General features: G+C 43.4%; 1 protein-coding gene across 1 annotated transcript in view; it reads left to right on the forward strand.

Moving 5' to 3' along the window:
* Positions 1 to 22,861, forward strand: part of LOC118398284 (exostosin-1b) — a 102,487-nt gene extending 79,626 nt beyond the window's left edge. Inside the window, exons 8-11 of the mRNA XM_052470575.1 lie at positions 4,624 to 4,713; positions 9,378 to 9,538; positions 14,064 to 14,235; positions 16,439 to 22,861. Of these exons, the coding sequence (XP_052326535.1) occupies positions 4,624 to 4,713; positions 9,378 to 9,538; positions 14,064 to 14,235; positions 16,439 to 16,624 (609 nt within the window). The 3' untranslated portion in view covers positions 16,625 to 22,861. The remainder of the gene's footprint in view (positions 1 to 4,623; positions 4,714 to 9,377; positions 9,539 to 14,063; positions 14,236 to 16,438) is intronic.
* Positions 22,862 to 23,165: the final 304 nt, after the last annotated feature.

Genomic DNA, 23,165 nt, shown 5'->3' on the forward strand with positions numbered 1-23,165 from the left:
TTCTGTTCGGTGAAGTTCATTTATATCCAAAAATCCAAGTTTACATTGACGCGTTATGTTCAGTAGTTCCAAAACATCCGGTGATTTTGCAAAGAGCCACATCAATTTACAGAAATACTTATAATAAACATTGATAAAAGATACAACTATTATGCACAAAATTATAGATACACTTCTCCTTAATGCAACCGCTGTGTCATTTCTTTTTTTTTTTTTTACGGAAAAAGCACACCATGCTATAATCTGAGTACGGCGCTCAGAAACCAAAACAACCCAAACAGATATCCGCCATGTTGTGTAGTCAACAGAAGTCAGAAATATCATTATAAATATTAACTTACCTTTGATGATCTTCATCAGAATGGAATCCCAGTTCCACAATAAATGTTTGTTTTGTTCGATAATGTCCATCATTTATGTCCAAATACCTCATTTTTGTTTTTGCGCGTTTAGACCAGTAATCAAAATTAATGACGCGCGATCACTAGGAGCAGACAAAGTCAAAAAGTTGTGTTACAGTCCGTAAAAACATGTCAAACAAAGTATAGAATCAATCTTTAGAATGTTTTTATCATAAATCTTCAATTATGTTCCAACCGGAGAATTCCTTTGTCTTCAGAAATGCAATGGAACTCAAGCTAACTCTCACGTGAATTCGCGTCACAAGCTCGTGGCTCTCTGGCAGACCTCTGACTCATTCCCCTCTCATTCTCCCGCACCTCACAGTGGAAGCATCAAACAAGGTTCTAAAGACTGTTGACATCTAGTGGAAGCCGTAGGAAGTCCAATTTGACCCCATAGATACTATGTATTCGATAGGCCAAGAGTTGAAAAACTACAAACCTCAGATTTCCCACTTCCTGGTTGGATTTTTTTCTCAGGTTTTTGCCTGCCATATGATTTCTGTTATACTCAGACATCATTCAAACAGTTTTAGAAACTTCAGGGTGATTTCTATCCAAATCTAATAATATGCATATATTAGCAACTGGGCCTAAGTAGCAGACAGTTTACTCTGGGCACCTTATTCATCCAAGCTACTCAATTACTGCCCCCAGCCCAAATAAGTTAATCAGAGAGGCAACAAAGACAACCCTGAAGGAGCTGCAAAGCTCCACAGCGGAGATTGGAGTAACTGTCCATAGTACCACTTTAAGCTGTACACTCCACAGAGCTGTATTTTACGGAAGAGTGGCCAGAAAAAAAGCCATTGCTTAAAACACGTTTGGTGTTTGCCAAAAGGCATGTGGGAGACTCCCCAAACATATGGAAGAAGGTACTCTGGTCAGATGAGACTAAAATGTAGCTTTTTGCCCATCAAGGAAAATGCTATATCGAGCGCAAACCCAACACCTCTCATCACCCCGCACACCCATCCTCACAGTGAAGCATGGTGGCAGCCTCATGCTGTGGGGATGTGTTTCATCCGCAGGGACTGGGAAACTGGTCAGAATAGAAGGAATGGCACTAAATCCAGAGAAATTCTAGAGGGAAACCTGTTTCAGTCTTCCAGAGATTTGAGGGGTTCAACTTCTATCAGGACAATGACCCTAAGCATACTGCTAAACCAACACTTGAGTGGTTTAAGGGGAAACATTTACATGTCTTGGAATGGCCTAGTCAATGCCCAGATCTCAATCCAATTGAGAATCTGTTGTATGAATTAAAGATTGCTGTACACCAGCGGAACCCATCCAACTTAAAGGAGCTGGAGCAGTTTTGCCTTGAAGAATGGGCAAAAATCCCAGTGGCTAGATGTGCCAAGCTTATAGAGACATACCCCAAGAGACTGGCCGCTCTAAATGCGGCAAAAGGTGTCTCTACAAAGTTTTGACTTTGGGGGGTAAACAGTTATGCATGCTCAAGTTTGGTCTTGTTTCGCAATAAATATTTTTGCTGACTTTGCAATTCCAAGCCATAAACCGTTGTTTAGGTAAAGTAGGTTGTCGAGGAAATGACCTCTAAAAATCTGTTAGGAGATTATCTTGACAACGCTTTGTAGTCTGTCAGTGTTCAGTAGGGGGTTTGACTAATGTGTCTTGGTCTCTCTTTGCCCTCATCGTGAGAGGTCAAAGTTGACACAGGAAGTGGGGGTGTTAGTCAGGCTCACTCTAACACCACAACTTTTGAGCTGTCAATCAAATTGACTGGTTTCTCGCACTCATCAGTCCCAACGGAGCGGGTGGGGTTTTGGTTTCTCTCCACATCTCTGGTTTTCTTATGCTGTCAATCACAGAGGGAGCGTTGTCTTTGGCTGTGGGTCGGCGACAACGGCTGGAGCGGAGTACCACCCAAGTCTGTGGTTTGTTACGCTTGCGGCAGGCTCGTTGTTTACTGTGGAGGGCCCAGCCAAACGTAGCAAGCCTCTCTGAGCCACCATCCCAGTAGTGGGAAGTATGAGTACAGAAGGAGAGGAGCTATTCCTGGCCTCTCTGGGCTGGCATGGTGGCCATGCGCCCACTGCTTTACGACTCTTCAATTTAAGGCCCAGCGAGCCACCAAGCAGTGTTATTGTGGTTTACGCAACACATTTTGTTGGCCCTTTCTCTCACTCTCTCTGTCTTTGTGTGTCTTTCTTTACCCTCTCTCGCTATACGTCACTGTTTTTCTCTTTCCAACTTTCCTACCCTCTTTCTCTCTTCCCATCTCCCTCTCCTTTCTTCCTCTCCCTCTTTCTCTCCTTCGCCCTCTATCTCCTTCCCTCTCTCTTGCTCTCTGAGGAGTGTCAAAGGCTGATTCCTCCTCTAAGAGCTGACATTCCTAGTGTGTACGAGCCCTCCCAGGCGAGCGTGTCACACTTCTAACGTTTACAAACCATCTGTGATGGGAACACGTCTCATCCTCAACCCCCCCCCCTCTTTCGCTCTCTTTTTCCACCACGTCAGTGGGAATGCAGAGAACGGAACGGAGGGGAAGGATTATAATTTTTTGGGGGGCCTGTCTGAGCGACTAAAACGTGGCAAAACGTGGCTTGGAATTGTAGACATTTTGAGTCAGTTGTGTTATTAAGTCGTACTTCTCTGCCACATACAGTTCTACAGCACACAGCGATCTGAGTCATTTGGCTTAGGGTGCCAAGGTGTGTTCCGTTTAGGGCACTTTGTGGCAGCGGTCGGTGGGTATGACGTGTTTCGAGGCCACCTGTGTATTTCTGACACATCAGCCTCTGTTCTCTAACCTCTCTACCCAACGCTTTATGCATTAAACACACACTCCCAACACACAATGTTTTATGTAAGTGGCACGTTTTCGGAAAGAACAGGGATTCTTGGAATGACCCGACCTTCAGGGCCGAGTCTTTCTCCCGAGACAAGTTACGAGGAGGGGGTGTGCGTGTGTAGCGTGTGCAGTTCTCTGGCTGAAAGTGAGGCTGTGTGCATGTGTGGGAGGTATTTGATTTCTAGTGAATATACAGAACCAGTCAAAAGTTTGGACACCTACTCCATTCAAGGGTTTTTCTTTATTTTTACTATTTTCTACCTTGTAGAATAATAATGACATCAAAACTATGAAATAACACATATGGAATCCTGTAGTAACCAAAACATTGTTAAACAAATCAAGATTATATTTGAGGTTCTTAAAAGTAGCCACCCTTTGCCTTGATGACAGCTTTGCACACTCTTTGCATTCTCTCAACCAGCTTCATAATGTAGTCACCTGGAATGCATTTCAAATAAACAGGTGTGCCTTGTTAATTTGTGGAATTTCTTTCCTTAATGCGTTTGAGCCAATCAGTTGTGTTGTGACAAGGTTAGGGGTGGTATACAGACGATATACCTATTTGGTGAAAGATCAAGTCCATATTATGGCAAGAACAGCTCAAATAAGCAAAAATAAATGACAGTCCATCATTACTTTAAGACACGAAGGTCAGTCAATGTCGAACTTCAAGTGCAGTCGCAAAAACCATCAAGCGCGATGATGAAACTGGCTCTCATGAGGACCGCCACAGAAAGGAAGACCCAGAGTTACCTCTGCTGCAGAGGATATGTTCATTTGAGTTACCAGCCTCAGGAATTGCAGCCCAAATAAATGCTTCACAGAGTTCAAGTAACAGACACATCTCAACATCAACTGTTCAGAGGAGACTGCGTCAATCAGGCATTCCTGGTTGAATTACTGCAAAGAAACCACTACTAAAGCAAACCAATATATAAGAAGAGGCTTGATTGGGCCAAGAAACACGAGCAATGGACATTAGACCGGTGGAAATCTGTCCTTTGGTATAATGACTCCAAATTTTAGATCTTTGCTTCCAACCGCGGAGTAGGTGAACGGATGATCTCCACATGTGTGGTTCCCACCACGAAGCATGGAGGAGGTGTGATTGTGTGGGGGTGCTTTGCTGGTGACACTGATTTAGAATTCAAGGTACACTTAACCAGCATGGCTACCACAGTTGTATTTGCATCCTACCCTTGCAGTGGGCTGTTATAATAATATATGCCATTTAGCAGATGCTTTTATTCAAAGCGACTTAGTCATGCGTGCATACATTTTACATACGGGTGGTTCCGGTAATCAAACCCTCTTTCCTGGTGTTGCAACCGCCATGCTCTACCAACTGAACTACTGAGGACAGTGTGCTGAACATGTGTGCTCTCTGTCTCCCTTTTGCAGGTGATGAGCAGTCGCTTCCTGCCCTACGAGACCATTGTCACCGACGCTGTGCTCAGTCTGGATGAGGATACGGTGCTCTCGACCACAGAGGTTAGTGTTCCTCCACACATCACTAAGGATACTGCCTACTACTGTGTTGGAATGGGGGACTACTTTATTTCTAGAGCGCTGGTACTCTTCCCTGCTTTTCTACCCTTGAACTCTTTGCTTTTCTAAACTCCCCTCACTCTACCTCATGCTGTTCTTTAAAAAATAGTTTTTGTGGCCACTCTCTCCCCATGCAGCTCCCCAGTCTATCCCTCTTCTCTCTTTCGCTCCTCTCTCTTCAAATCGAGCTTTATTTGTCACATGCGCCGAATACAACAGGTGTAGACCTTACCGTGTACAGGGGGTACCGATACCGAGTCAATGTGCGTAACTACAGGTTAGTCGAGGTAATTTGTACATGTAGGTATGGGTGAAGTGACTATGCATAGATAATAAACAGCGAGTAGCAGCAGTGTAAAAAATGGGGGGTGTCAATGTAAATATTCCAGGTGGCCATTTTGATGAATTGTTCAGCAGTCTTATGGCTTGGGAGTAGAAGCTGTTATGGAGCCTTTTGGTTCTGCTACCTGCCGTGCGGTAGCAGAACAGTCTATGACTTGGGTGACTGGAGTCTTTGACAATTTTTTGGGGAGGTCCTGGATGGCAGGAAGCTTGTCCCCAGGGATGTACTGGGTCATACGCACCACCCCCTGTAGTAGTACTGGTCGACCAATCTATGATTTTTCAACGCCGATACCGATTATTGGAGGACCAAAAAAGCCAATACCGATTAATCAGACTTTTTTTTTAAATATATATTTTTTTACAAATATTGTTTTTGTAATAATGACAATTTCAACGACACTGAATGAACACTTATTTTAACTTAATATAATACATAAATTAAAATCATTTTAGCCTCGAGTAAATAATAAAACATGTTCAATTTGATTTAAATAATGCAAAAACAAAGTGTAAAAGTGCAATATGTGCTATGTAAGAAAGCTAACGTTTAAGTTCCTTGCTCAGAACATGAGAACATATGAAAGCTGGTGGTTCCTTTTAACATGTGTCTTCAATATTTCCAGGTAGAAGTTTTAGGTTGTAGTTATTATAGGAATTATAGGACTATTTCCCTCTATTCCATTTGTATTTCATTAACCTTTGACTATTGGATATTCTTATAGGCACTTTAGTATTGCCAGTGTAACAGTATAGCTTCCGTCCCTCTCCTCGCTCCTACCTGGGCTCGAACCAGGAACACATCGACAACAGCCACACTCGAAGCAGTGTCACCCATGCAGAGCAAGGGAAACAACCACAGGCTCAGAGCGAGTGACGTTTGAGACGCTATTAGCGCGCGCTAACTAGCTAGCCATTTCACATCGGTTACACCAGCCTCCTCTCGGGAGTTGATAGGCTTGAAGTCATAAACAGCGCAATGCTTGCCGCACAACGAAGAGCTGCTGGCAAAACGCATGAAAGTGCTGTTTGAATGAATGTTTACGCGTCTGCTTCTGCCTACCACCGCTCAGTCAGATACTTGTATGCTCAGTCAGATTATATGCAACGCAGGACACGCTAGATAATATCTAGTAATATCATCAACCATGTGTAGTTAACTAGTGATTTGTTTTTTATAAATAAGTTTAATGCTAGCTAGCAACTTACCTTGGCTTACTGCATTTGCGTAACAGGCAGTCTCCTTGTGGAGTGCAACTAGAGAGAGGCAGGTCGTTATTGCGTTGGACTAGTTAACTGTAACGTTGCAAGAATGGGTCCCCCGAGCTGACAAGGTGAAAATCTGTCGTTCTGCCCCTGAACGAGGCTAAATAAGAATGTGTTTCTTAACTGACTTGCCTAGTTAAATAAAGATTGTTTTAAATCGGCACCCAAAATACAGATTTCCGATTTGTTATGAAAACATGAAATCGGTCCTAATTAATCGGTCGACCTCTACTCTGTAGTGCCATACCAGGTGGTGATGCAACCGGTCAGGATGCTCTTGATGTTGCGGCTGTAGGTGTTGTCGTGCACTCTTCACAACTGTCTTGGAGTGTTTGGACCATGATAGTTTGTTGGTGATGTGGACACCAAGGAACTCTCGACCTGCTCCACTACAGCCCCGTCAATGTTAAAGGGGGCCTGTTCGGCCCGCCTTTTCCTGTAGTCCACGATCACCTCCTTTGTCTTGCTCACATTGAGGGAGAGGTTGTTGCCCTGACACCACACTGCCAGGTCTCTGACCTGCTCCCTATAGGCTGTCTCATAGTTGTCAGTGCTCAGGCCTACCGCTGTTGTGTGTCGTCAGCAAACTCTCTCTTTCCCTGCCGGTCTCGATCTTTCCACTACATCTCTCAACCCGCTTTCTCTTTGCCCCCCTCTCGGTGTAGCGGCCATCCAGACTGGGCTCAGCTCAGCTCTGTTCTGCTGGTAGGGATAATGATGTCACCGTTGGTGTGACTCCAGGGCCCTCAGCGCTTTGTGTGGTGCTGTGTGAGCACAAGGACCAGTGGTATAGTGCTATTTTTTGGGGGGTGCGGGAGTGCAACACAAAACATATGTAAATTACATCATTTCCTCCAAGTTTGTACCGACAGATGTAGCCAATTGAATAGCCTATCATTTATAGAATGTGCATAAAATGCATCCTCCAATTGCAAAGTCTGCCTATGACCACACACATTGTCTAAAGCACATTTTCAATTTTTAACACCTTCAAACACAAAGTTAGGCATAGCAGGCTACTTAATCAAAATAGTCAATGGTATTTCTTCACGTTTTTTTTTTTTACCGGTGAAACGTCCAAACTTAATCAGTTTCATGAATTAGTGTTTTGGTGAATGAATTAGAGTAGATTGTGCTAACAAACTATTAGCCTTTCTTGTATTCTGTTTCAACCAAAGCATAAATCCTGCCCTCGCTGTTGAGTTTTGTTGCTTGATTAAAAAAAAAGACTATTCTGCTTCAGCTAACCATCCTTAACATATAATTAGAGATGAGGAGGTGTTTGGGGTGTAACGGTAACCTTATAGTCCTGCTATGCTATTATATTAGGTTCTGTTATGTAACAAGCACATTAATCATGATGCGATCTTGTAAGACATTGATTCAGCTTTGGTCCCACTTTACTAAACGAGCGCCATTGTGAGACATGATCATTTTCTATTTGAAACAATAAGTGTTCAGTATTACTGTTAGGCGTAAGGAAACGGATCTTGATGAGACATAATTTTAAGTGGCGCTGAATGGACCGCGCCAGGATCGCGCAATGATGTTAGAGAAGTTAAGTGGCGCTGAAGGCTCTGCCATCCGGCCAGTTCAGGAACAAACAACATTTTTTTTCTTTTTTGTTATATCATTGCACTGTTTGCGAGGACCGCTTTATTGCGAGTAGGCGTTTCATTGTTTTGTGTAGCGTCCACGCTACAGAGACGGAGCACCACTGCGCTCCGGCAGCAATACACGCCTGCCAGGGACCAAGGCTGGCTGGCCCTATGAGAGTACAGCGGTAGGGAGAGAGAGCGAATGAAAGTATAGAGCGCTCCAAGCCTCCCTCTCTCACTGCTTCGCTCTGTGTCACTTTTGTCCCACATGCAACTTTCTCTTCCTCCCGCTGTTATATACTGTAGTACGTAGCCATCTCCCCTTTTCTCTCTCATTTTATCTCTAGCAGTTTCTCTATTGCGCTCTTTCTCTATCCTTCTGTCCCTCCCACTCCTTATGTTGTTTTTTTTACAACTTCTTGCTCTCCCCATCTTCCTCTACATTGCTCTCTGTCTGATTGTCATCTCTAATCGAGTTGTGATCCCCTGCAAATTGAGGAACTCGCCATTGTGGCTTTTTAAATGGATGTGCTGTTTAATTTCTCCGTCCTAGGGTGGCTTTTCTCTTCATTCCTCGAGCACAAGAGTTTGGCATAACACCATGAGAACACAGATGTTGCCGAGACGAGGTTTTGAGTGGGAGCCCATAAAGGCTGTTTTTGTGGCGACCATGTGGTTGCGTTATTACACACTCTTAATTTAGTCTCTGGTGGAGGCACTCTATTCGTCCAAAATGGCACCCTATTCCTGACATAGAGCACTACTTTTGACGACAAAAGTAGTGCACTATATTGGGAGTATGGTGCCATTTGGGACGCAGACTCTGGTTTTTCTGGCAGCTGCTGGAACCAGCCAGACTCCGTCTGATGTTTTCTCTAATTATTTGTTTAAATGCTTTGATCAACCAGCGAGAGGTCAGCCAACTGCAGGGGGCTTTTGAAAACACTTTTTTTGTAATGTCTGTGTGTTATGAGTTGTAATTGTGTGCGGGGGACTCGAGGGGGGGGTGCATCTGTCTATGCCTATGCACATGTAGAGAATGTGCATTCATTATGTATGTGTGTTGAAGGGATACGTCAGGATTTTGGCAATAAGGCGCTTTATCTACTTTCCCCAGAGTCCGATGAACTCGTGGATACCATTCTTATGTGTCTGCGTGCAGTTTGTTGCTAACTAGCATCAGCTCAATGACTTGAAGTCTATGGTATCTGCTAGCAAGTCATTGCGCTAACGCTAGTTAGCATTGACGCGTGAATCCCCCGCTAACTTCTTTCACACTGAACACAGACATTAAAATGGTATCCACAAGTTCATCTGACTCTGGGGAAGTAGATAAAGGGTCTCATTGCCAAAATCCAAAAGTATCCCTTTAATACCCTGACGCTTTGTCTTCCTCCTCAGGTGGACTTTGCCTTCACGGTGTGGCAGAGCTTTCCAGAGAGGTTGGTGGGCTACCCGGCCCGGAGCCACTTCTGGGACAGTAACAAGGAGCGCTGGGGCTACACTTCCAAGTGGACCAACGACTACTCCATGGTGCTGACCGGAGCTGCCATCTACCACAGGTACAGAAAGCTACAGTACAAGCTCTGGGGTGAATGTTCCCTTAGGTATAGATCTAGGATAAGCTTCCCCTCCCCAAATCTTTAGCTTAACCATTAGTAGGGAAATGCAAAACTTACGCAAGATCAGTGTCGAGGGCCAAATTCACCCTTAATATACAGTACAACACTACCAGCAGTGGTTGACTTGGACTGAAATACAGTGGCTTGCGAGGGAGGATATTTTTTTTTTTTATTATTTTTTTTATTTCACCTTTATTTAACCAGGTAGGCTAGTTGAGAACAAGTTCTCATTTGCAACTGCGACCTGGCCAAGATAAAGCATAGCAGTGTGAACAGACAACACAGAGTTACACATGGAGTAAACAATTAGCAAGTCAATAACACAGTAGAAAAAAAAATGGGCAGTCTATATACAATGTGTGCAAAAGGCATGAGGAGGTAGGCGAATAATACAATTTTGCAGATTAACACTGGAGTGACAAATGATCAGATGGGCATGTACAGGTAGAGATATTGGTGTGCAAAAGAGCAGAAAAGTAAATAAATAAAAACAGTATAAAAACAGTATGGGAATGAGGTAGGTGAAAAAGGGTGAGCTATTTACCTATAGACTATGTACAGCTGCAGCGATCGGTTAGCTGCTCGGATAGCTGATGTTTGAAGTTGGTGAGGAGATAAAAGTCTCCAACTTAAGCGATTTTTGCAATTCGTTCCAGTCACAGGCAGCAGAGTACTGGAACGAAATGCGGCCAAATGAGGTGTTGGCTTTAGGGATGATCAGTGAGATACACCTGCTGGAGCGCGTGCTACGGATGGGTGTTGCCATCGTGACCAGTGAACTGAGATAAGGCGGAGCTTTACCTAGCATGGACTTGTAAATGACCTGGAGCCAGTGGGTCTGGCGACGAATATGTAGTGAGGGCCAGCCGACTAGAGCATACAAGTCGCAGTGGTGGGTGGTATAAGGTGCTTTAGTGACAAAACGGATGGCACTGTGATAGACTGCATCCAGTTTGCTGAGTAGAGTATTGGAAGCCATTTTGTAGATGACATCGCCGAAGTCGAGGATCGGTAGGATAGTCAGTTTTACTAGGGTAAGCTTGGCAGCGTGAGTGAAGGAGGCTTTGTTGCGGAATAGAAAGCCGACTCTGGATTTGATTTTTGATTGGAGATGTTTGATGTGAGTCTGGAAGGAGAGTTTGCAGTCTAGCCAGATACCTAGGTACTTATAGATGTCCACATATTCAAGGTTGGAACCATCCAGGGTGGTGATGCTAGTCGGGCATGCGGGTGCAGGCAGCGAACGGTTGAAAAGCATGCATTTGGTTTTACTCGCGTTTAAGAGCAGTTGGAGGCCACGGAAGGAGTGCTGTATGGCATTGAAGCTCGTTTGGAGGTTTGATAGCACAGTGTCCAATGACGGGCCGAAAGTATATAGAATGGTGTCGTCTGCGTAGAGGTGGATCAGGGAATCGCCCGCAGCAAGAGCAACATCATTGATATATACAGAGAAAAGAGTCGGCCCGAGAATTGAACCCTGTGGCACCCCCATAGAGACAGCCAGAGGACCGGACAGCATGCCCTCTGATTTGACACACTGAACTCTGTCTGCAAAGTAATTGGTGAACCAGGCAAGGCAGTCATCCGAAAAACCGAGGCTGTTGAGTCTGCCGATAAGAATTTGGTGATTGACAGAGTCGAAAGCCTTGGCGAGGTCGATGAAGACGGCTGCACAGTACTGTCTTTTATCGATGGCGGTTATGATATCATTTAGTACCTTGAGTGTGGCTGAGGTGCACCCGTGACCGGCTCGGAAACCAGATTGCACAGCGGAGAAGGTACGGTGGGATTCGAGATGGTCAGTGACCTGTTTGTTGACTTGGCTTTCGAAGACCTTAGATAGGCAGGGCAGGATGGATATAGGTCTATAGCAGTTTGGGTCCAGGGTGTCTCCTCCTTTGAAGAGGGGGATGACTGCGGCAGCTTTCAATCCTTGGGGATCTCAGACGATATGAAAGAGAGGTTGAACAGGCTGGTAATAGGGGTTGCGACAATGGCGGCAGATAGTTTCAGAAATAGCGGGTCCAGATTGTCAAGCCCAGCTGATTTGTACGGGTCCAGGTTTTGCAGCTCTTTCAGAACATCTGCTATCTGGATTTGGGTAAAGGAGAACCTGGAGAGGCTTGGGTGAGGAACTACGGGGGGGCGGAGCTGTTGGCCGAGGTTGGAGTAGCCAGGCGGAAGGCATGGCCAGCCGTTGAGAAGTGCTTATTGAAGTTTTCGATAATCATGGATTTATCGGTGGAGACCGTGTTTCCTAGCCTCAGTGCAGTGGGCAGCTGGGAGGAGGTGCTCTTGTTCTCCATGGACTTCACAGTGTCCCAGAACTTTTTGGAGTTGGAGCTACAGGATGCAAACTTTTGCCTGAAGAAGCTGGCCTTAGCTTTCCTGACTGACTGCGTGTATTGGTTCCTGACTTCCCTGAACAGTTGCATATCACGGGGGCTATTCGATGCTATTGCAGTCCGCCACAGGATGTTTTTGTGCTGGTCGAGGGCAGTCAGGTCTGGAGTGAACCAAGGGCTGTATCTGTTCTTGGTTCTGCTTTTTTGATATTCACCCACCTTGGCATTTTCCTTTGTTACCTTACAACCTGGAATTAAAATGTATTTTTGTGGGGTTTGTATCATTTGATTTACACAACATGCCTACCACTTTGAAGATACAAAATATTTTTGGTGGTGAAAGAAACAAGAAATAACTTAAGCGTGCATAACTATTGACCCCCCAAAGTCAATACTTTATAGAGACACCTTTTGCAGCAATTACAGCTGCAAGTCCCTTGGGGTATGCCTCTATAAGCTTGGCACATCTAGCCACTGAGATTTTTGCCCATTCTTCAAGGAAAAACTGCTTCGTCTCCAAGTTGGATTGGTTCTGCTGGTTTACAGCAACCTTTTAAGTCATACCACAGATTCTCAATTGGATTGAGGTCTGGGTGTTGACTAGGCCATTCCAATACATTTACATGTTTCCCCTTAAACCACTCGAGTGTTGCTTTAGCAGTATGCATAGGGTCATTGTCCTGCTGGAAGGTGAACCTCCGTCCCAGTCTCAAGTCTCTGGAAGACTAACGGTTTCCGTCAAGATATTCCACGTATTTAGTGCCATCCATCATTCCTTCAATTCTGACCAGTTTCCCAGTCCCTGCCGATGAAAAACATCCCCACAGTATGATGCTGCCACCACCATGCTTCACTGTGAGGGTGGTGTTCTCGGGGTGATGAGAGGTGTTGGGTTTGTGCCAGACATAGTATTTTCCTTGATGGCCAAAAAGCTAAATTTTAAAATTCCTTCTTCCATATGTTTGGGGAGTCTCCCACATGCCTTTTGGCAAGCACCAAACATGTTTGCTTATTTTTTTTTCTTTAAGCAATGGCTTTTTTTCTGGCCACTCTTCCGTAAAGCCCAGCTCTGTGGAGTGTACAGCTTAGTGGTTCCATGGGCAGATACTCCGATCTCTGCTGTGGAGCTTTGCAGCTACTTCAATTTTGTCTTCGTTGCCTCTCTGATTAATGCCCTCCTGTCTGGTCCATGAGTTTTGGTGGACGGCCCTCTCTTGGCAGGTTTGTTGTGATGCCATATTCTTTCAATTTTTTAATAATGGATTTAATGGTGCTCCGTGGGATGTTGCACACAGATGGGCATGATTTAACTAATTATGTGACTTAGAAGGTAATTGGTTGGACCAGATCTTATTTAGGGGCTTCATATAGCGAAGGGGGTGAATACCACTTTTCTGTTATTTATTTATTCTATTTTTTTTAAACAAGGTATTTTTTTCATTTCACCAATTTGGACTATTTTGTGTCCATTACATGAAATCCTAATTAAAATCTGCTTCAATTACAGGTTGTAAATGCAACAAAATAGGAAAAACGGCAAAGGGGTGAATACTTTTGCAAGGCACTGTAGGTTCCAGTACTTATTTTGGATGCCGGTACTGTTTGTATTTCGGTGCAGGAACTTCACAATACCTTGGAGCTAATATTCAATAAGGGGTAAAGGAAGTCAAGCGGTAGAGAATTTGAGGTGCCAGTTCTCGGGTCCAGTGAGCTCCTACTCAAGTCAAAGCACTGGCTACTAGTGGAGGAAGACGTCAGAGGATGGGCTCATTGTAATGGCTGATTTGAAAGTGACATCAGCCTCTACGGAACACTACTGTAGGAAGTAGCCTGAGGCTACATACGTCAGTCATGTTGAGTGGAGCATGATGAATCTTATCCCAACCCTCATTACATTGTCTTTTTCATACAGTTGTTCAACAAAGACTCAATTCATGTCTATAAAACGGACATTGAACTGCTTGATTTAGCGTTGATTAACTCAAAGAAATCGATCCGAACTCGATCTTGAGTACGCCGTCACAGATCTTTCCAAACACTTCCAAATCACCCTCTCGACTCTTTCTTCTCCCCTCCAGATATTACCACTTCCTGTTCACTAATGTTTTCTTCCTCCTCAGATATTACCACTTCCTTTACACAAACTTCCTGCCTGTCAGCCTGAAGGGCATGGTGGACCAGCTGGCCAACTGTGAGGACATCCTCATGAACTTTCTGGTGTCCGCCGTCACCAAGCTGCCGCCAATCAAGGTCACCCAGAAGAAGCAGTACAAAGAGACCATGATGGGACAGGTGTGTGTGTGTGTGTGTGTGTATATATATATATTATAAACCGGGTAGTTTGGGTACTGGATGCTGATTGGCTGAAACAGCATTTCAGCCTTGTGTATATCAGACAATATACTTACGGGTATGATGCAAAAATATTTGTTGACGGATCAATTACTTTTTACTGTTCTAATTACGTTGGTAAACAAAAAGGTAATGGGTTCGCACTCAAAAAGATGTCGCATGAAGCTTACTGCCCTTCGTGCCTTTTCCCATACCATACGATAATTCTGTATTTCTTTGTGACCAATATACAGGTAGACCAGAAAAGCTACATCGCTGATTGGTAGATTAGTTGCAACCCTGATTAGAAGCACCTGCTGCTCATCGGTTGTTCTTCACACATGCAGTTTAAAATAGCAATACGGCCCGAGGGGGTGTGGTATATGGCCAATATACCAAGGCTAAGAGCTGTTCTTAAGCACGACACAATGCGGAGTGCCTGGATATAGCAGTTAGCCATGATATATATATACCACAAACCCCCAAGGTGCCGTATTGCTATTTTAAACTTGTTACCAACATGATTAGTAATCAACCATAGTGCTCTCCCAGAAGCTTGTCTGGTGCGTATAACCTGCAAATTCAGGTTAGAAACTGGGTGGGTTCTAGCCCTGAATGCTGATTGGCTAAAAGCCGTGGTAACACTACAAAAGTATGTGGACACCTGCTCGTCAAACATCTGTTTCCAAAATCATGGGCATTAATACGGAGATGTTCCCCCCTCTGGTGCTATAACAGCCTTCACTCTTCTGGGAAGGCTTTCCAGTTCTGTGTGCTTGTGTGGCCTACCACGTCGCGGCTGAGCCGCTGTTGCTCCTACACATTTCCACTTCACAATAACAGCACTTACAGTTGACCGGGGCAGCTCTAGCAGGGCAGAAATTTGACAAATGACTTGTTTGAAAGGTGGCATCCTATGACAGTGCCTATGAAGTTCATGCTTACATGATATGTTTGAGCTGCTTTTGAAGCAAAAGTCTAATTGAAAACATTATTGCCATTTGTTGAATTGCTCGTGCTGATGGTTTGGTTAGTGGAAGTTAAAGGGCACCTCCACCACTTTTCAACCAAATTTGAAAGCACAATACCAGTGTTAACATATGTGGAAAAAGTTTCACCTGATGACGTCAAAAATGAAAACTTTTTTAAAAACAGTGATTTTCAAACAGAGCAGAGATCTCAGAACAGAGATTCGCGGTGACGTGGGGAGCAAGAAAATGCCCTCCTTTAGGCTAGAAACCTGTCGCCTGTTTAGAAAAGGGAAAGCAGCACAAGAATGTGACCCTTGTTCAAAAATGATTGTTTTCAAAGAAACTCTTGTTTTTGTTACCGAGATGAGTCCCAGCTTTCTGTGAGTGTATACAGTTCCTTCAGGAGGAAATCGGGAGTAAAAAATGTTCTTAACAAGTCACAACTTGCATGGCCTTCCTCTGTGCAATAATAGTGTTTAACATGATTTTTTTAATGACTACTTTGTCTCTGTACCCCAAACATACAATTATCTGTAGCGACCACAAAGACTAGTGAGGTTTTCCAGTGCCTCGCAAAAAACGGGCACCTATTGGTCGATGTGGAAAACCATTTTTTAAAGCAGACATTGAATATCTATTTGAGCATGGTGACGTTATTAATTCGATTTTGGATGGTGTATCAAAACACTCAGTCACTATAAAGATGCAGATGTCCTTCGTAACTGAAAAGCCCGAATGAAATCAGATAATTCTGCATCCTATTTTGACAGGTTGCACATCAAAATATCACTCATGCTTTTCTTGGATATGTTAGTTGAATTGGCTTTCTTTTTTTATTCAGTTAATCTCGGTTGTCTTACTTGGCACTGGAAAAAAATAGTCTAGAGCCCTGCCGCTAATGTAAAGTTTCCATAAAAATATATATATTGTTGATATAGAGCAAAATAGTTACATTTATGGCAATATGACTTTTTCTCCATATTACCCAGCTTTAGCACCCCCCACCCCAAAAAATAATGTATAGCTGTTTTATTGTTATTGCAAAAAATGTCCATTTATCACTATGGATTTTTGTCTATATCGCCCAGCTCTAGTCCCCACCATTTTGAGAAACCCTGACCTTATTTAGTGTCATGACATGCTGCTGTGATCTAACAATATCTTCCATTTTTCTCTCTCCTCCCGCCGTGCAGTCGTCGCGGGCTTCGCGCTGGGCCGACCCGGACCACTTCGCCCAGCGGCAGACGTGCATGAACAAGTTCGCCAGCTGGTTTGGCGGCATGCCCCTGGTCCACTCCCAAATGAGGCTGGACCCGGTGCTGTTCAAGGACCAGGTCTCCATCCTGCGCAAGAAATACAGGGACATTGAGAGGCTCTGACAGGATGTGCACCCCCTGCCAGAGAGGCCGGGGGAAGCGGTAGCCGAAGGAGGACCACGACAGTGGCAGTAGAACAGTCAGCCACCTGGAGCCCAATCTAAGGCGGCGCTACAGCTCTGTCTTCCACTCAGCACATTGCCAATGACTACAGCAGCGCCAGGACTTGACGAGCGAAATGGTGTCTGGAGAACTATGCGTATACACACACAGAATATACAGATCTGTAGTACGTTCACATAAACACACACAGACACTACTGACGAGACTCTTGGGTAGAATACTTTTTTTGTATGAATGCCACGAAGGAGCGGATTACGACAGACTTTCCTGCGACTCTCTGCACATGTGCAGGATGGTAGAGGAAGGGAGGTGTCCAACATGGCAACCCAACCTCAGATCAGATCCGCCCCGGGCTGGTAACCTAGAGTCAATGCAACCCCACCGTGACTCCTTCATGACCTCCCTATGTCTGCATCAGGACCACTGAGACACTCACCACCAGCCCCTGCTCTGGACCCTAGGAAACCAGGTTCCTCCATTACTTTCCTAACCATACTTCCCTCCCATATGTACACTGGTTTGAAGCCTTGGGGTCTTATCTTCCTAAGAACTGTCCCCTGATTAAATTAAATTCAACATTTTGTAGTAAAGATCGAGAAAAGTTGAGTCCAAGCTCCCCCCTTATATTTTTGTTATTTTACTGGAAGGGTGGTTTAAAAGCCACCGTTTTCAAATGGTGCCACTCATATTGCCATGAGGCAGTCGCAAAACCCACAGGAACACCCACTCTATGCTCAGTCTTTGATTTTCTGATAGTTAGATTTTTATTTCTGTCTGTTTCTCTGATTTATCACAACGATAAGCCAGAAGCATGTCACATTTTAGATGTACCCTTTTTCCTTCAAAACTCTCAACTCTCAAAAGCAGTTCCACTTTTCTCCTCGTCTTTCCCCTCAGAAGCTCCGTACCAGTGTGTGTACAGAGGTTGAATGTAGGCTCATCCCCACCAAAAGCCCAAGCGGAGCACTTTCCCTCTGTCGGAATGAGCAACATGAACATTCCTGGATGAAATGGAGCAGAACACTGCCTTCTAAACCAAACCCTTTTCACCCATTTCTTTATTTCCCCTTTATTGTTTGAGCAATCCCGTGGCAGGAGTGCATGCTAAATTTAGACCCTGCTTCATTTCCACAGGGGTGTTACAGATTTCAGTGACTCGTCTGTTGTGCCATGTCCCCGAAATTCACATTAGGGCTGCCTTTTTAAAATTGCTTATTGCACATATTTTCCGTAAATCGATATCGAAAGCAGGAGAACATGCGATCTGGTCAAAATGCCCTCTGTAATATTCGCTGTTCTTCCTAGATGCCCTCATCATAATGATGTTGGTGAAATACAAGCCTCAAAGCCATTCGATAGACGTAGGCATTTCCTACACTATTTGTCAGAGGACATATGTTTTGTGTTTAATTAGAGAAAGATATTTCATTTGAAGTGTTGGTTTCCCTGGGGAGCAGCCCATGCTGAAACCGTCTGTCTCTATATTTCCCATCATGTCTGACTCTGCTCTGGATGCGGTGACCCACAACCATGACCCTTTGGCTCGAGGCGTACAGACAACCAGCTCCCCCTTCACCGAGCCTTGTCATTGTAACGTTCTTCATTACCCTCTTTGTTCATCATTTCTGTTGCTCCTAGTTTTCATGTGATGCTGGTGTGCTCACAATAGACTCATCCCAGCTCATCTACATTTGGTCTGACACGTTGTTTAGTATTGTGGTCAGATATGAAAAACCTCCATACTTCCTTTTAATTGATCAATTTCAAGGAAATAGCTTTGAGATGTGGAAGCTCATGGCTTTATAGTGAAATCCTATTGTGAACAGGCTTTAGTCTTTGTACCACACAAAGAGCCCTGCTAGTTCACTCGAACAGGTACTTGAATGTCTGAAGACTTGAAGGAGCGTAAGTGTGCTTGAGTGGCCTTTTTTTATTGTGAAGGTGACTGAAGGTGTTCATTTGAAAGTGCATTTTTGTTCAGAACTGGGCTGCATCTGGCTCCCGAGAAACCGGCCCATAGTGTATCAGCTGTGAGCCAAAGCTCCAACTATCCGTTTTTTTTCTTCTATCCCCTTCGTCGTATCTGCGTCATTTCTTATTGACGGCGTTGTAGATTCTCTTTCTCATTTTGATGTTGTTTTCATCTTCCATATCAGGAAACAATCAATGGAGGTCAGTGTCCACTAGGTGTATACATGGCCAATGAGTTGATATTGTGTCATTGGTGGGCCTGGCCCATCTACTCTTGTTATTTTCACAATGTCAAATGTGATATTATCAGCATAACACTTCATACTACAGTACAGTTAGATTTAGTACAGTTTCAAAGCTGGTATATTGTCAATATATTGTTTGTTTTTTTCACAAAATGTTTGCATTTCATGTTTATTTTCTTTCTGGCAATGTACTCGGGAGAAGTTTTTTGGAATGAACTTGTATGACTTGATATTGGCCAAGAGAGATTTACGTTGTATTTTGATGTTGACTTACAGCAAGCCTTGGATCTCTTGGCACTAGACATGCATCTCAATGATTCTGAAAAAAGTTGGCCTGCATCTGGTCCCCTTTTTTTGAAGTTCAGTCAACCATCTTTGTATCAAGCCTTTTTCTATCTCGAATTGTCTGAACGAACTTGTTATATCTCAAGAGCGAAAGTCCCCAGCCTTGCACATTGACTTCACGGGCGAAACCAGAGACATTAACATTTCTGTACATAAACATGTATATTTATTTTCATATGTGAGAAAAACCAGACTGTGTATAGTATGAAATGACAGGGGAAAATAACAGGATTTCATGGCTGAAGGAATAGTTGATGAGCAAAAAAAGAAATCTCATTTTGTAAGTTGTATACATTTCTTTAACCCTTGTGCTTTGCTGGGCGGGAAAAAAATAAGTCCATTGTGGTATGGGTCAGATTGACCCGCACAGTGTAAACGCACTCGACAGTCAAAGAATCAAGTAAAAACAGCCAAAACGTTTGTCTTGTCAGACCTTTCATAAAGAAGAAATACAAGAACATTTGATTTCCAAAACTCTACATTGAACTATTGGTAAAATATATTTACATTTACATTTAAGTCATTTAGCAGACGCTCTTATCCAGAGCGACTTGCATTTTCTGTTTCCCCAAGGTGTTTTTTTTTTTTTTTTTTTTTCAGTAACACTTAGGTGTGATTTGACCCTATTGGTCAGAATTATCCCACATGTTGAACACAATGCACGTGTGTGCTTTCTGCAGATGTACAGTTGAAGTCGGAAGTTTACATACACCTCAGCCAAATACATTTAAATTCAGTTTTAAACAATTCCTGACATTTAATCCTAGTAAAAATTCCCTATTTTAGGTCAGTTCGGATCACCAATTTATTTTAAGAATGTGAAAGGTCAGAATAATAGTAGAGCAAAGGATTTATTTCAGCTTTTATTTCTTTCATCCCATTCCCAGTGGGTCAGACGTTTACATACACTCAATTGGTATTTGGTAGCATTGCCTTTAAATTGTTTAACTTTCAAACATTTCGGATAGCCTTCCACAAGCTTCCCACAATAAGTTGGGTGAATTTTGGCCCATTCCTCCTGACAGAGCTGGTGTACCCGAGTCAGGTTTGTAGGCCTCCTTGCTCGCACACGCTTTTTCAGTTCTGCCCATAAATTTTCTATGGGATTGAGGTCAGCGCTTTATGATGGCCAGTCCAATACCTTGACTTTGTCCTTTAGCCATTTTGCCACAACTTTGGAAGTATGCTTGGGGTCATTGTCCATTTGGAAGACCCATTTGTGACCAAGCTTTACCTTCCTGACTGATGTCTTGATGTTACTTCAATATATCCACATAATTTTCTCTCCTCGTGATGCCATCTATTTTGTGAAGTGCATCAGTCCCTCCTGAAGCAAAGCACCCCCACAACATGATTCTGCCACCCCCTTGCTTCATGGTTGGGATTGTGTTCTTCAGCTTGCAAGCCTCCCCCTTTTTCCTCCAAACATAACGAGTCATTATGGCCAAACAGTTCTATTTTTGTTTCATCAGACCAGAGGACATTTCTCCAAAAAGTACAATATTTGTCCCCCATGTGCAGTTCAAACCGTAGTTGGGCTTTTTTATGGCAGTTTTGGAGCAGTCGCTTCTTCCTTACTGAGCGGCCTTTCAGGTTATGTTGATATAGGACTCGTTTTACTGCGGATATAGATAATTTTGTACCTGTTTCCTCCAGCATCTTCAAGGTCCTTTTGCTGTTGTTCTGGGATTGATTTTCACTTCTCGCACCAAAGTGCGTTGATCTCTAGGAGACAAGACGCTTCTCCTTCCTGAGCGGTATGACTGCTGCGTAGTCCCATGGTGTTTATACTTGCATACTATTATTGTTTGTACAGATGAACGTGGTACCTTCAGGCGTTTGGAAATTGCTCCCAAGGATGAACCAGACTTGTGGAGGTCTAAAATTTATTTTCTGAGGTCTTGGCTGATTTCTTTTGATTTTCCCATGTCAAGCGAAGAGGCACTGAGTTGGACGGTAAAGGCCTTGAAATACATCCACGGGTACACCTCCAATTGACTCAAATGATGTCAATTAGCCTATCAGACGCTTCTAAAGCCATGACATAATTTTATGGAATTGTCCAAGCTATTTAAAGGCAGTCAACTTGGTGTATGTAAACTCCATGTCCGCTCTTCTCTGGATGATGGCTGTTGCATGATGCTCTCTCTCTCTCGTCGGATGGAGGGGATGGTATGGCAGACTCCACCTCCCGAATCCTCTTCATCAGAGAAATATTCACAAATCTGGATCAATAGCATTGTCCTGTCTCTGAAACCTCTTCTATTTCACTGTCACAGTCCAAAGTTTGTGATGAGGCTTCAATGACTGAAAATCTTTTGGAGCTCATATGTATGACTGTCTGTTATGTATGACGATCTGCTGCTCTCGCACTGAGAAGGAGAAGCTTGGGGAAACTCCTTTCCACCCGAAACATCATTCTAAAAGTGCAACCAGAACCAGTCAAAACGGAACACATCAAAGACGCGTCGTTTATTTTGGACCGACCTGTGCAAATATCTATACACATGAAAGCCTCTGGGTCAAAATGACCCACAACAGCATGTTTGTATACAACATCTACACACATTCCACAACATATTAGCGTGTCCACATTTTGAAGTTAGGTTCATGACCCTAAATGAGGAAAAGTAATTTTCATGGAGGAAGAGGTTAACTAGTATTTTAGACAACACAAATGTGGAAATGGGTCAAATTGACCTACAACATAATAGGAGGGTTAATTGTTGCAAATATATATATATATATTTTTGTTTCCATGGAATAAAACCATCCCTTTTTGCTTTTAAAATCTTCATCTATAGAGCAACTGCAACCATTATAGAAATCCATTTGTGTTACCATGTCAGTTTATTCATAATCACCATGGAGACAAGATGATACCAATCTAGAATTGGATTTGCTGTGAGCATTTCGATGGCAGCTGGGTCTCTTAGACAGATCGAGGGTTTTCGTTTGTTGCTACAGTGTGTTTTAGATTCACCATGTTTTTTTTGTCACTGTCCACATCTGCATACTCATTGATAGTTTGGGGAAAACTGACAATTCTCTTGACTGTCATATCTGGTACAAATGTAAAACAACTCTCATTTAAACATATCCTTCCATAAAACCATAGGATACCAGACATTCTATGGTTTATCAATGCATGGCATCTGTATCAGTGTGGTTGGATGTGCAGGATGGTTCTGTCTGTGATTTGTTTTTGTTTTTCAATCAAATGTAGGATTTTGAGCTCATGGTAACAAACCGCCATTTGAACTGTCAGTCAGAAGAGGAGCGTCATACAGGGCTCTCGTTCAACTGGACGTACACTGGAGATTTAGCACCGCTTTCATTCATTCTGGACCACTCTTCTGTCGGATATTAAACTGTGGTGATGGCCGACAACGCACCTGCATGACCACTTCTATGGAATTATTTATCAGTACTTGGCTGTATCAGACAGACGAGATATATATATTTTTTAACAACTTAATTTGCTCCCAGCTGTCCTGATGCCTTCCTCCTGCCTACCTTGTAATTAACAAATGACTTTTATAGAGGTAAATGAAATAGAAACATGCCAATTTTTGTAAGAATGATTTATAATAAAAAAGAAACATTTGATCATTGATGCGTGACTGTTTATTGCTTTGAGACAATGTCTAGCCTACTGCCAAGCATAGTAATGTAGAGTTACATTACAGAACGGACAAGGCACATTTTGGGGGGTTTAAAACCCTTCTAGGTCTAAGCCCTTGGATTGCAAAATCTACTAAGCTAACATGGAATTGTTTTAAGATTGTCGTATCATTTTATGACCCCTGTAGGTATAAAAAGCCTAGCCCTCACCCTCCGATCCAACAGGTCCCAGACGTGCTCAATAGGATTGAGATCCGGGCTCTTCGCTGGCCATGGCAGAACACTGACATTCCTGT

The sequence above is a fragment of the Oncorhynchus keta genome, chromosome 19 (genome assembly GCF_023373465.1).
Source record: "Oncorhynchus keta strain PuntledgeMale-10-30-2019 chromosome 19, Oket_V2, whole genome shotgun sequence".
Classification (NCBI taxonomy): Eukaryota; Metazoa; Chordata; class Actinopteri; order Salmoniformes; family Salmonidae; genus Oncorhynchus; species Oncorhynchus keta.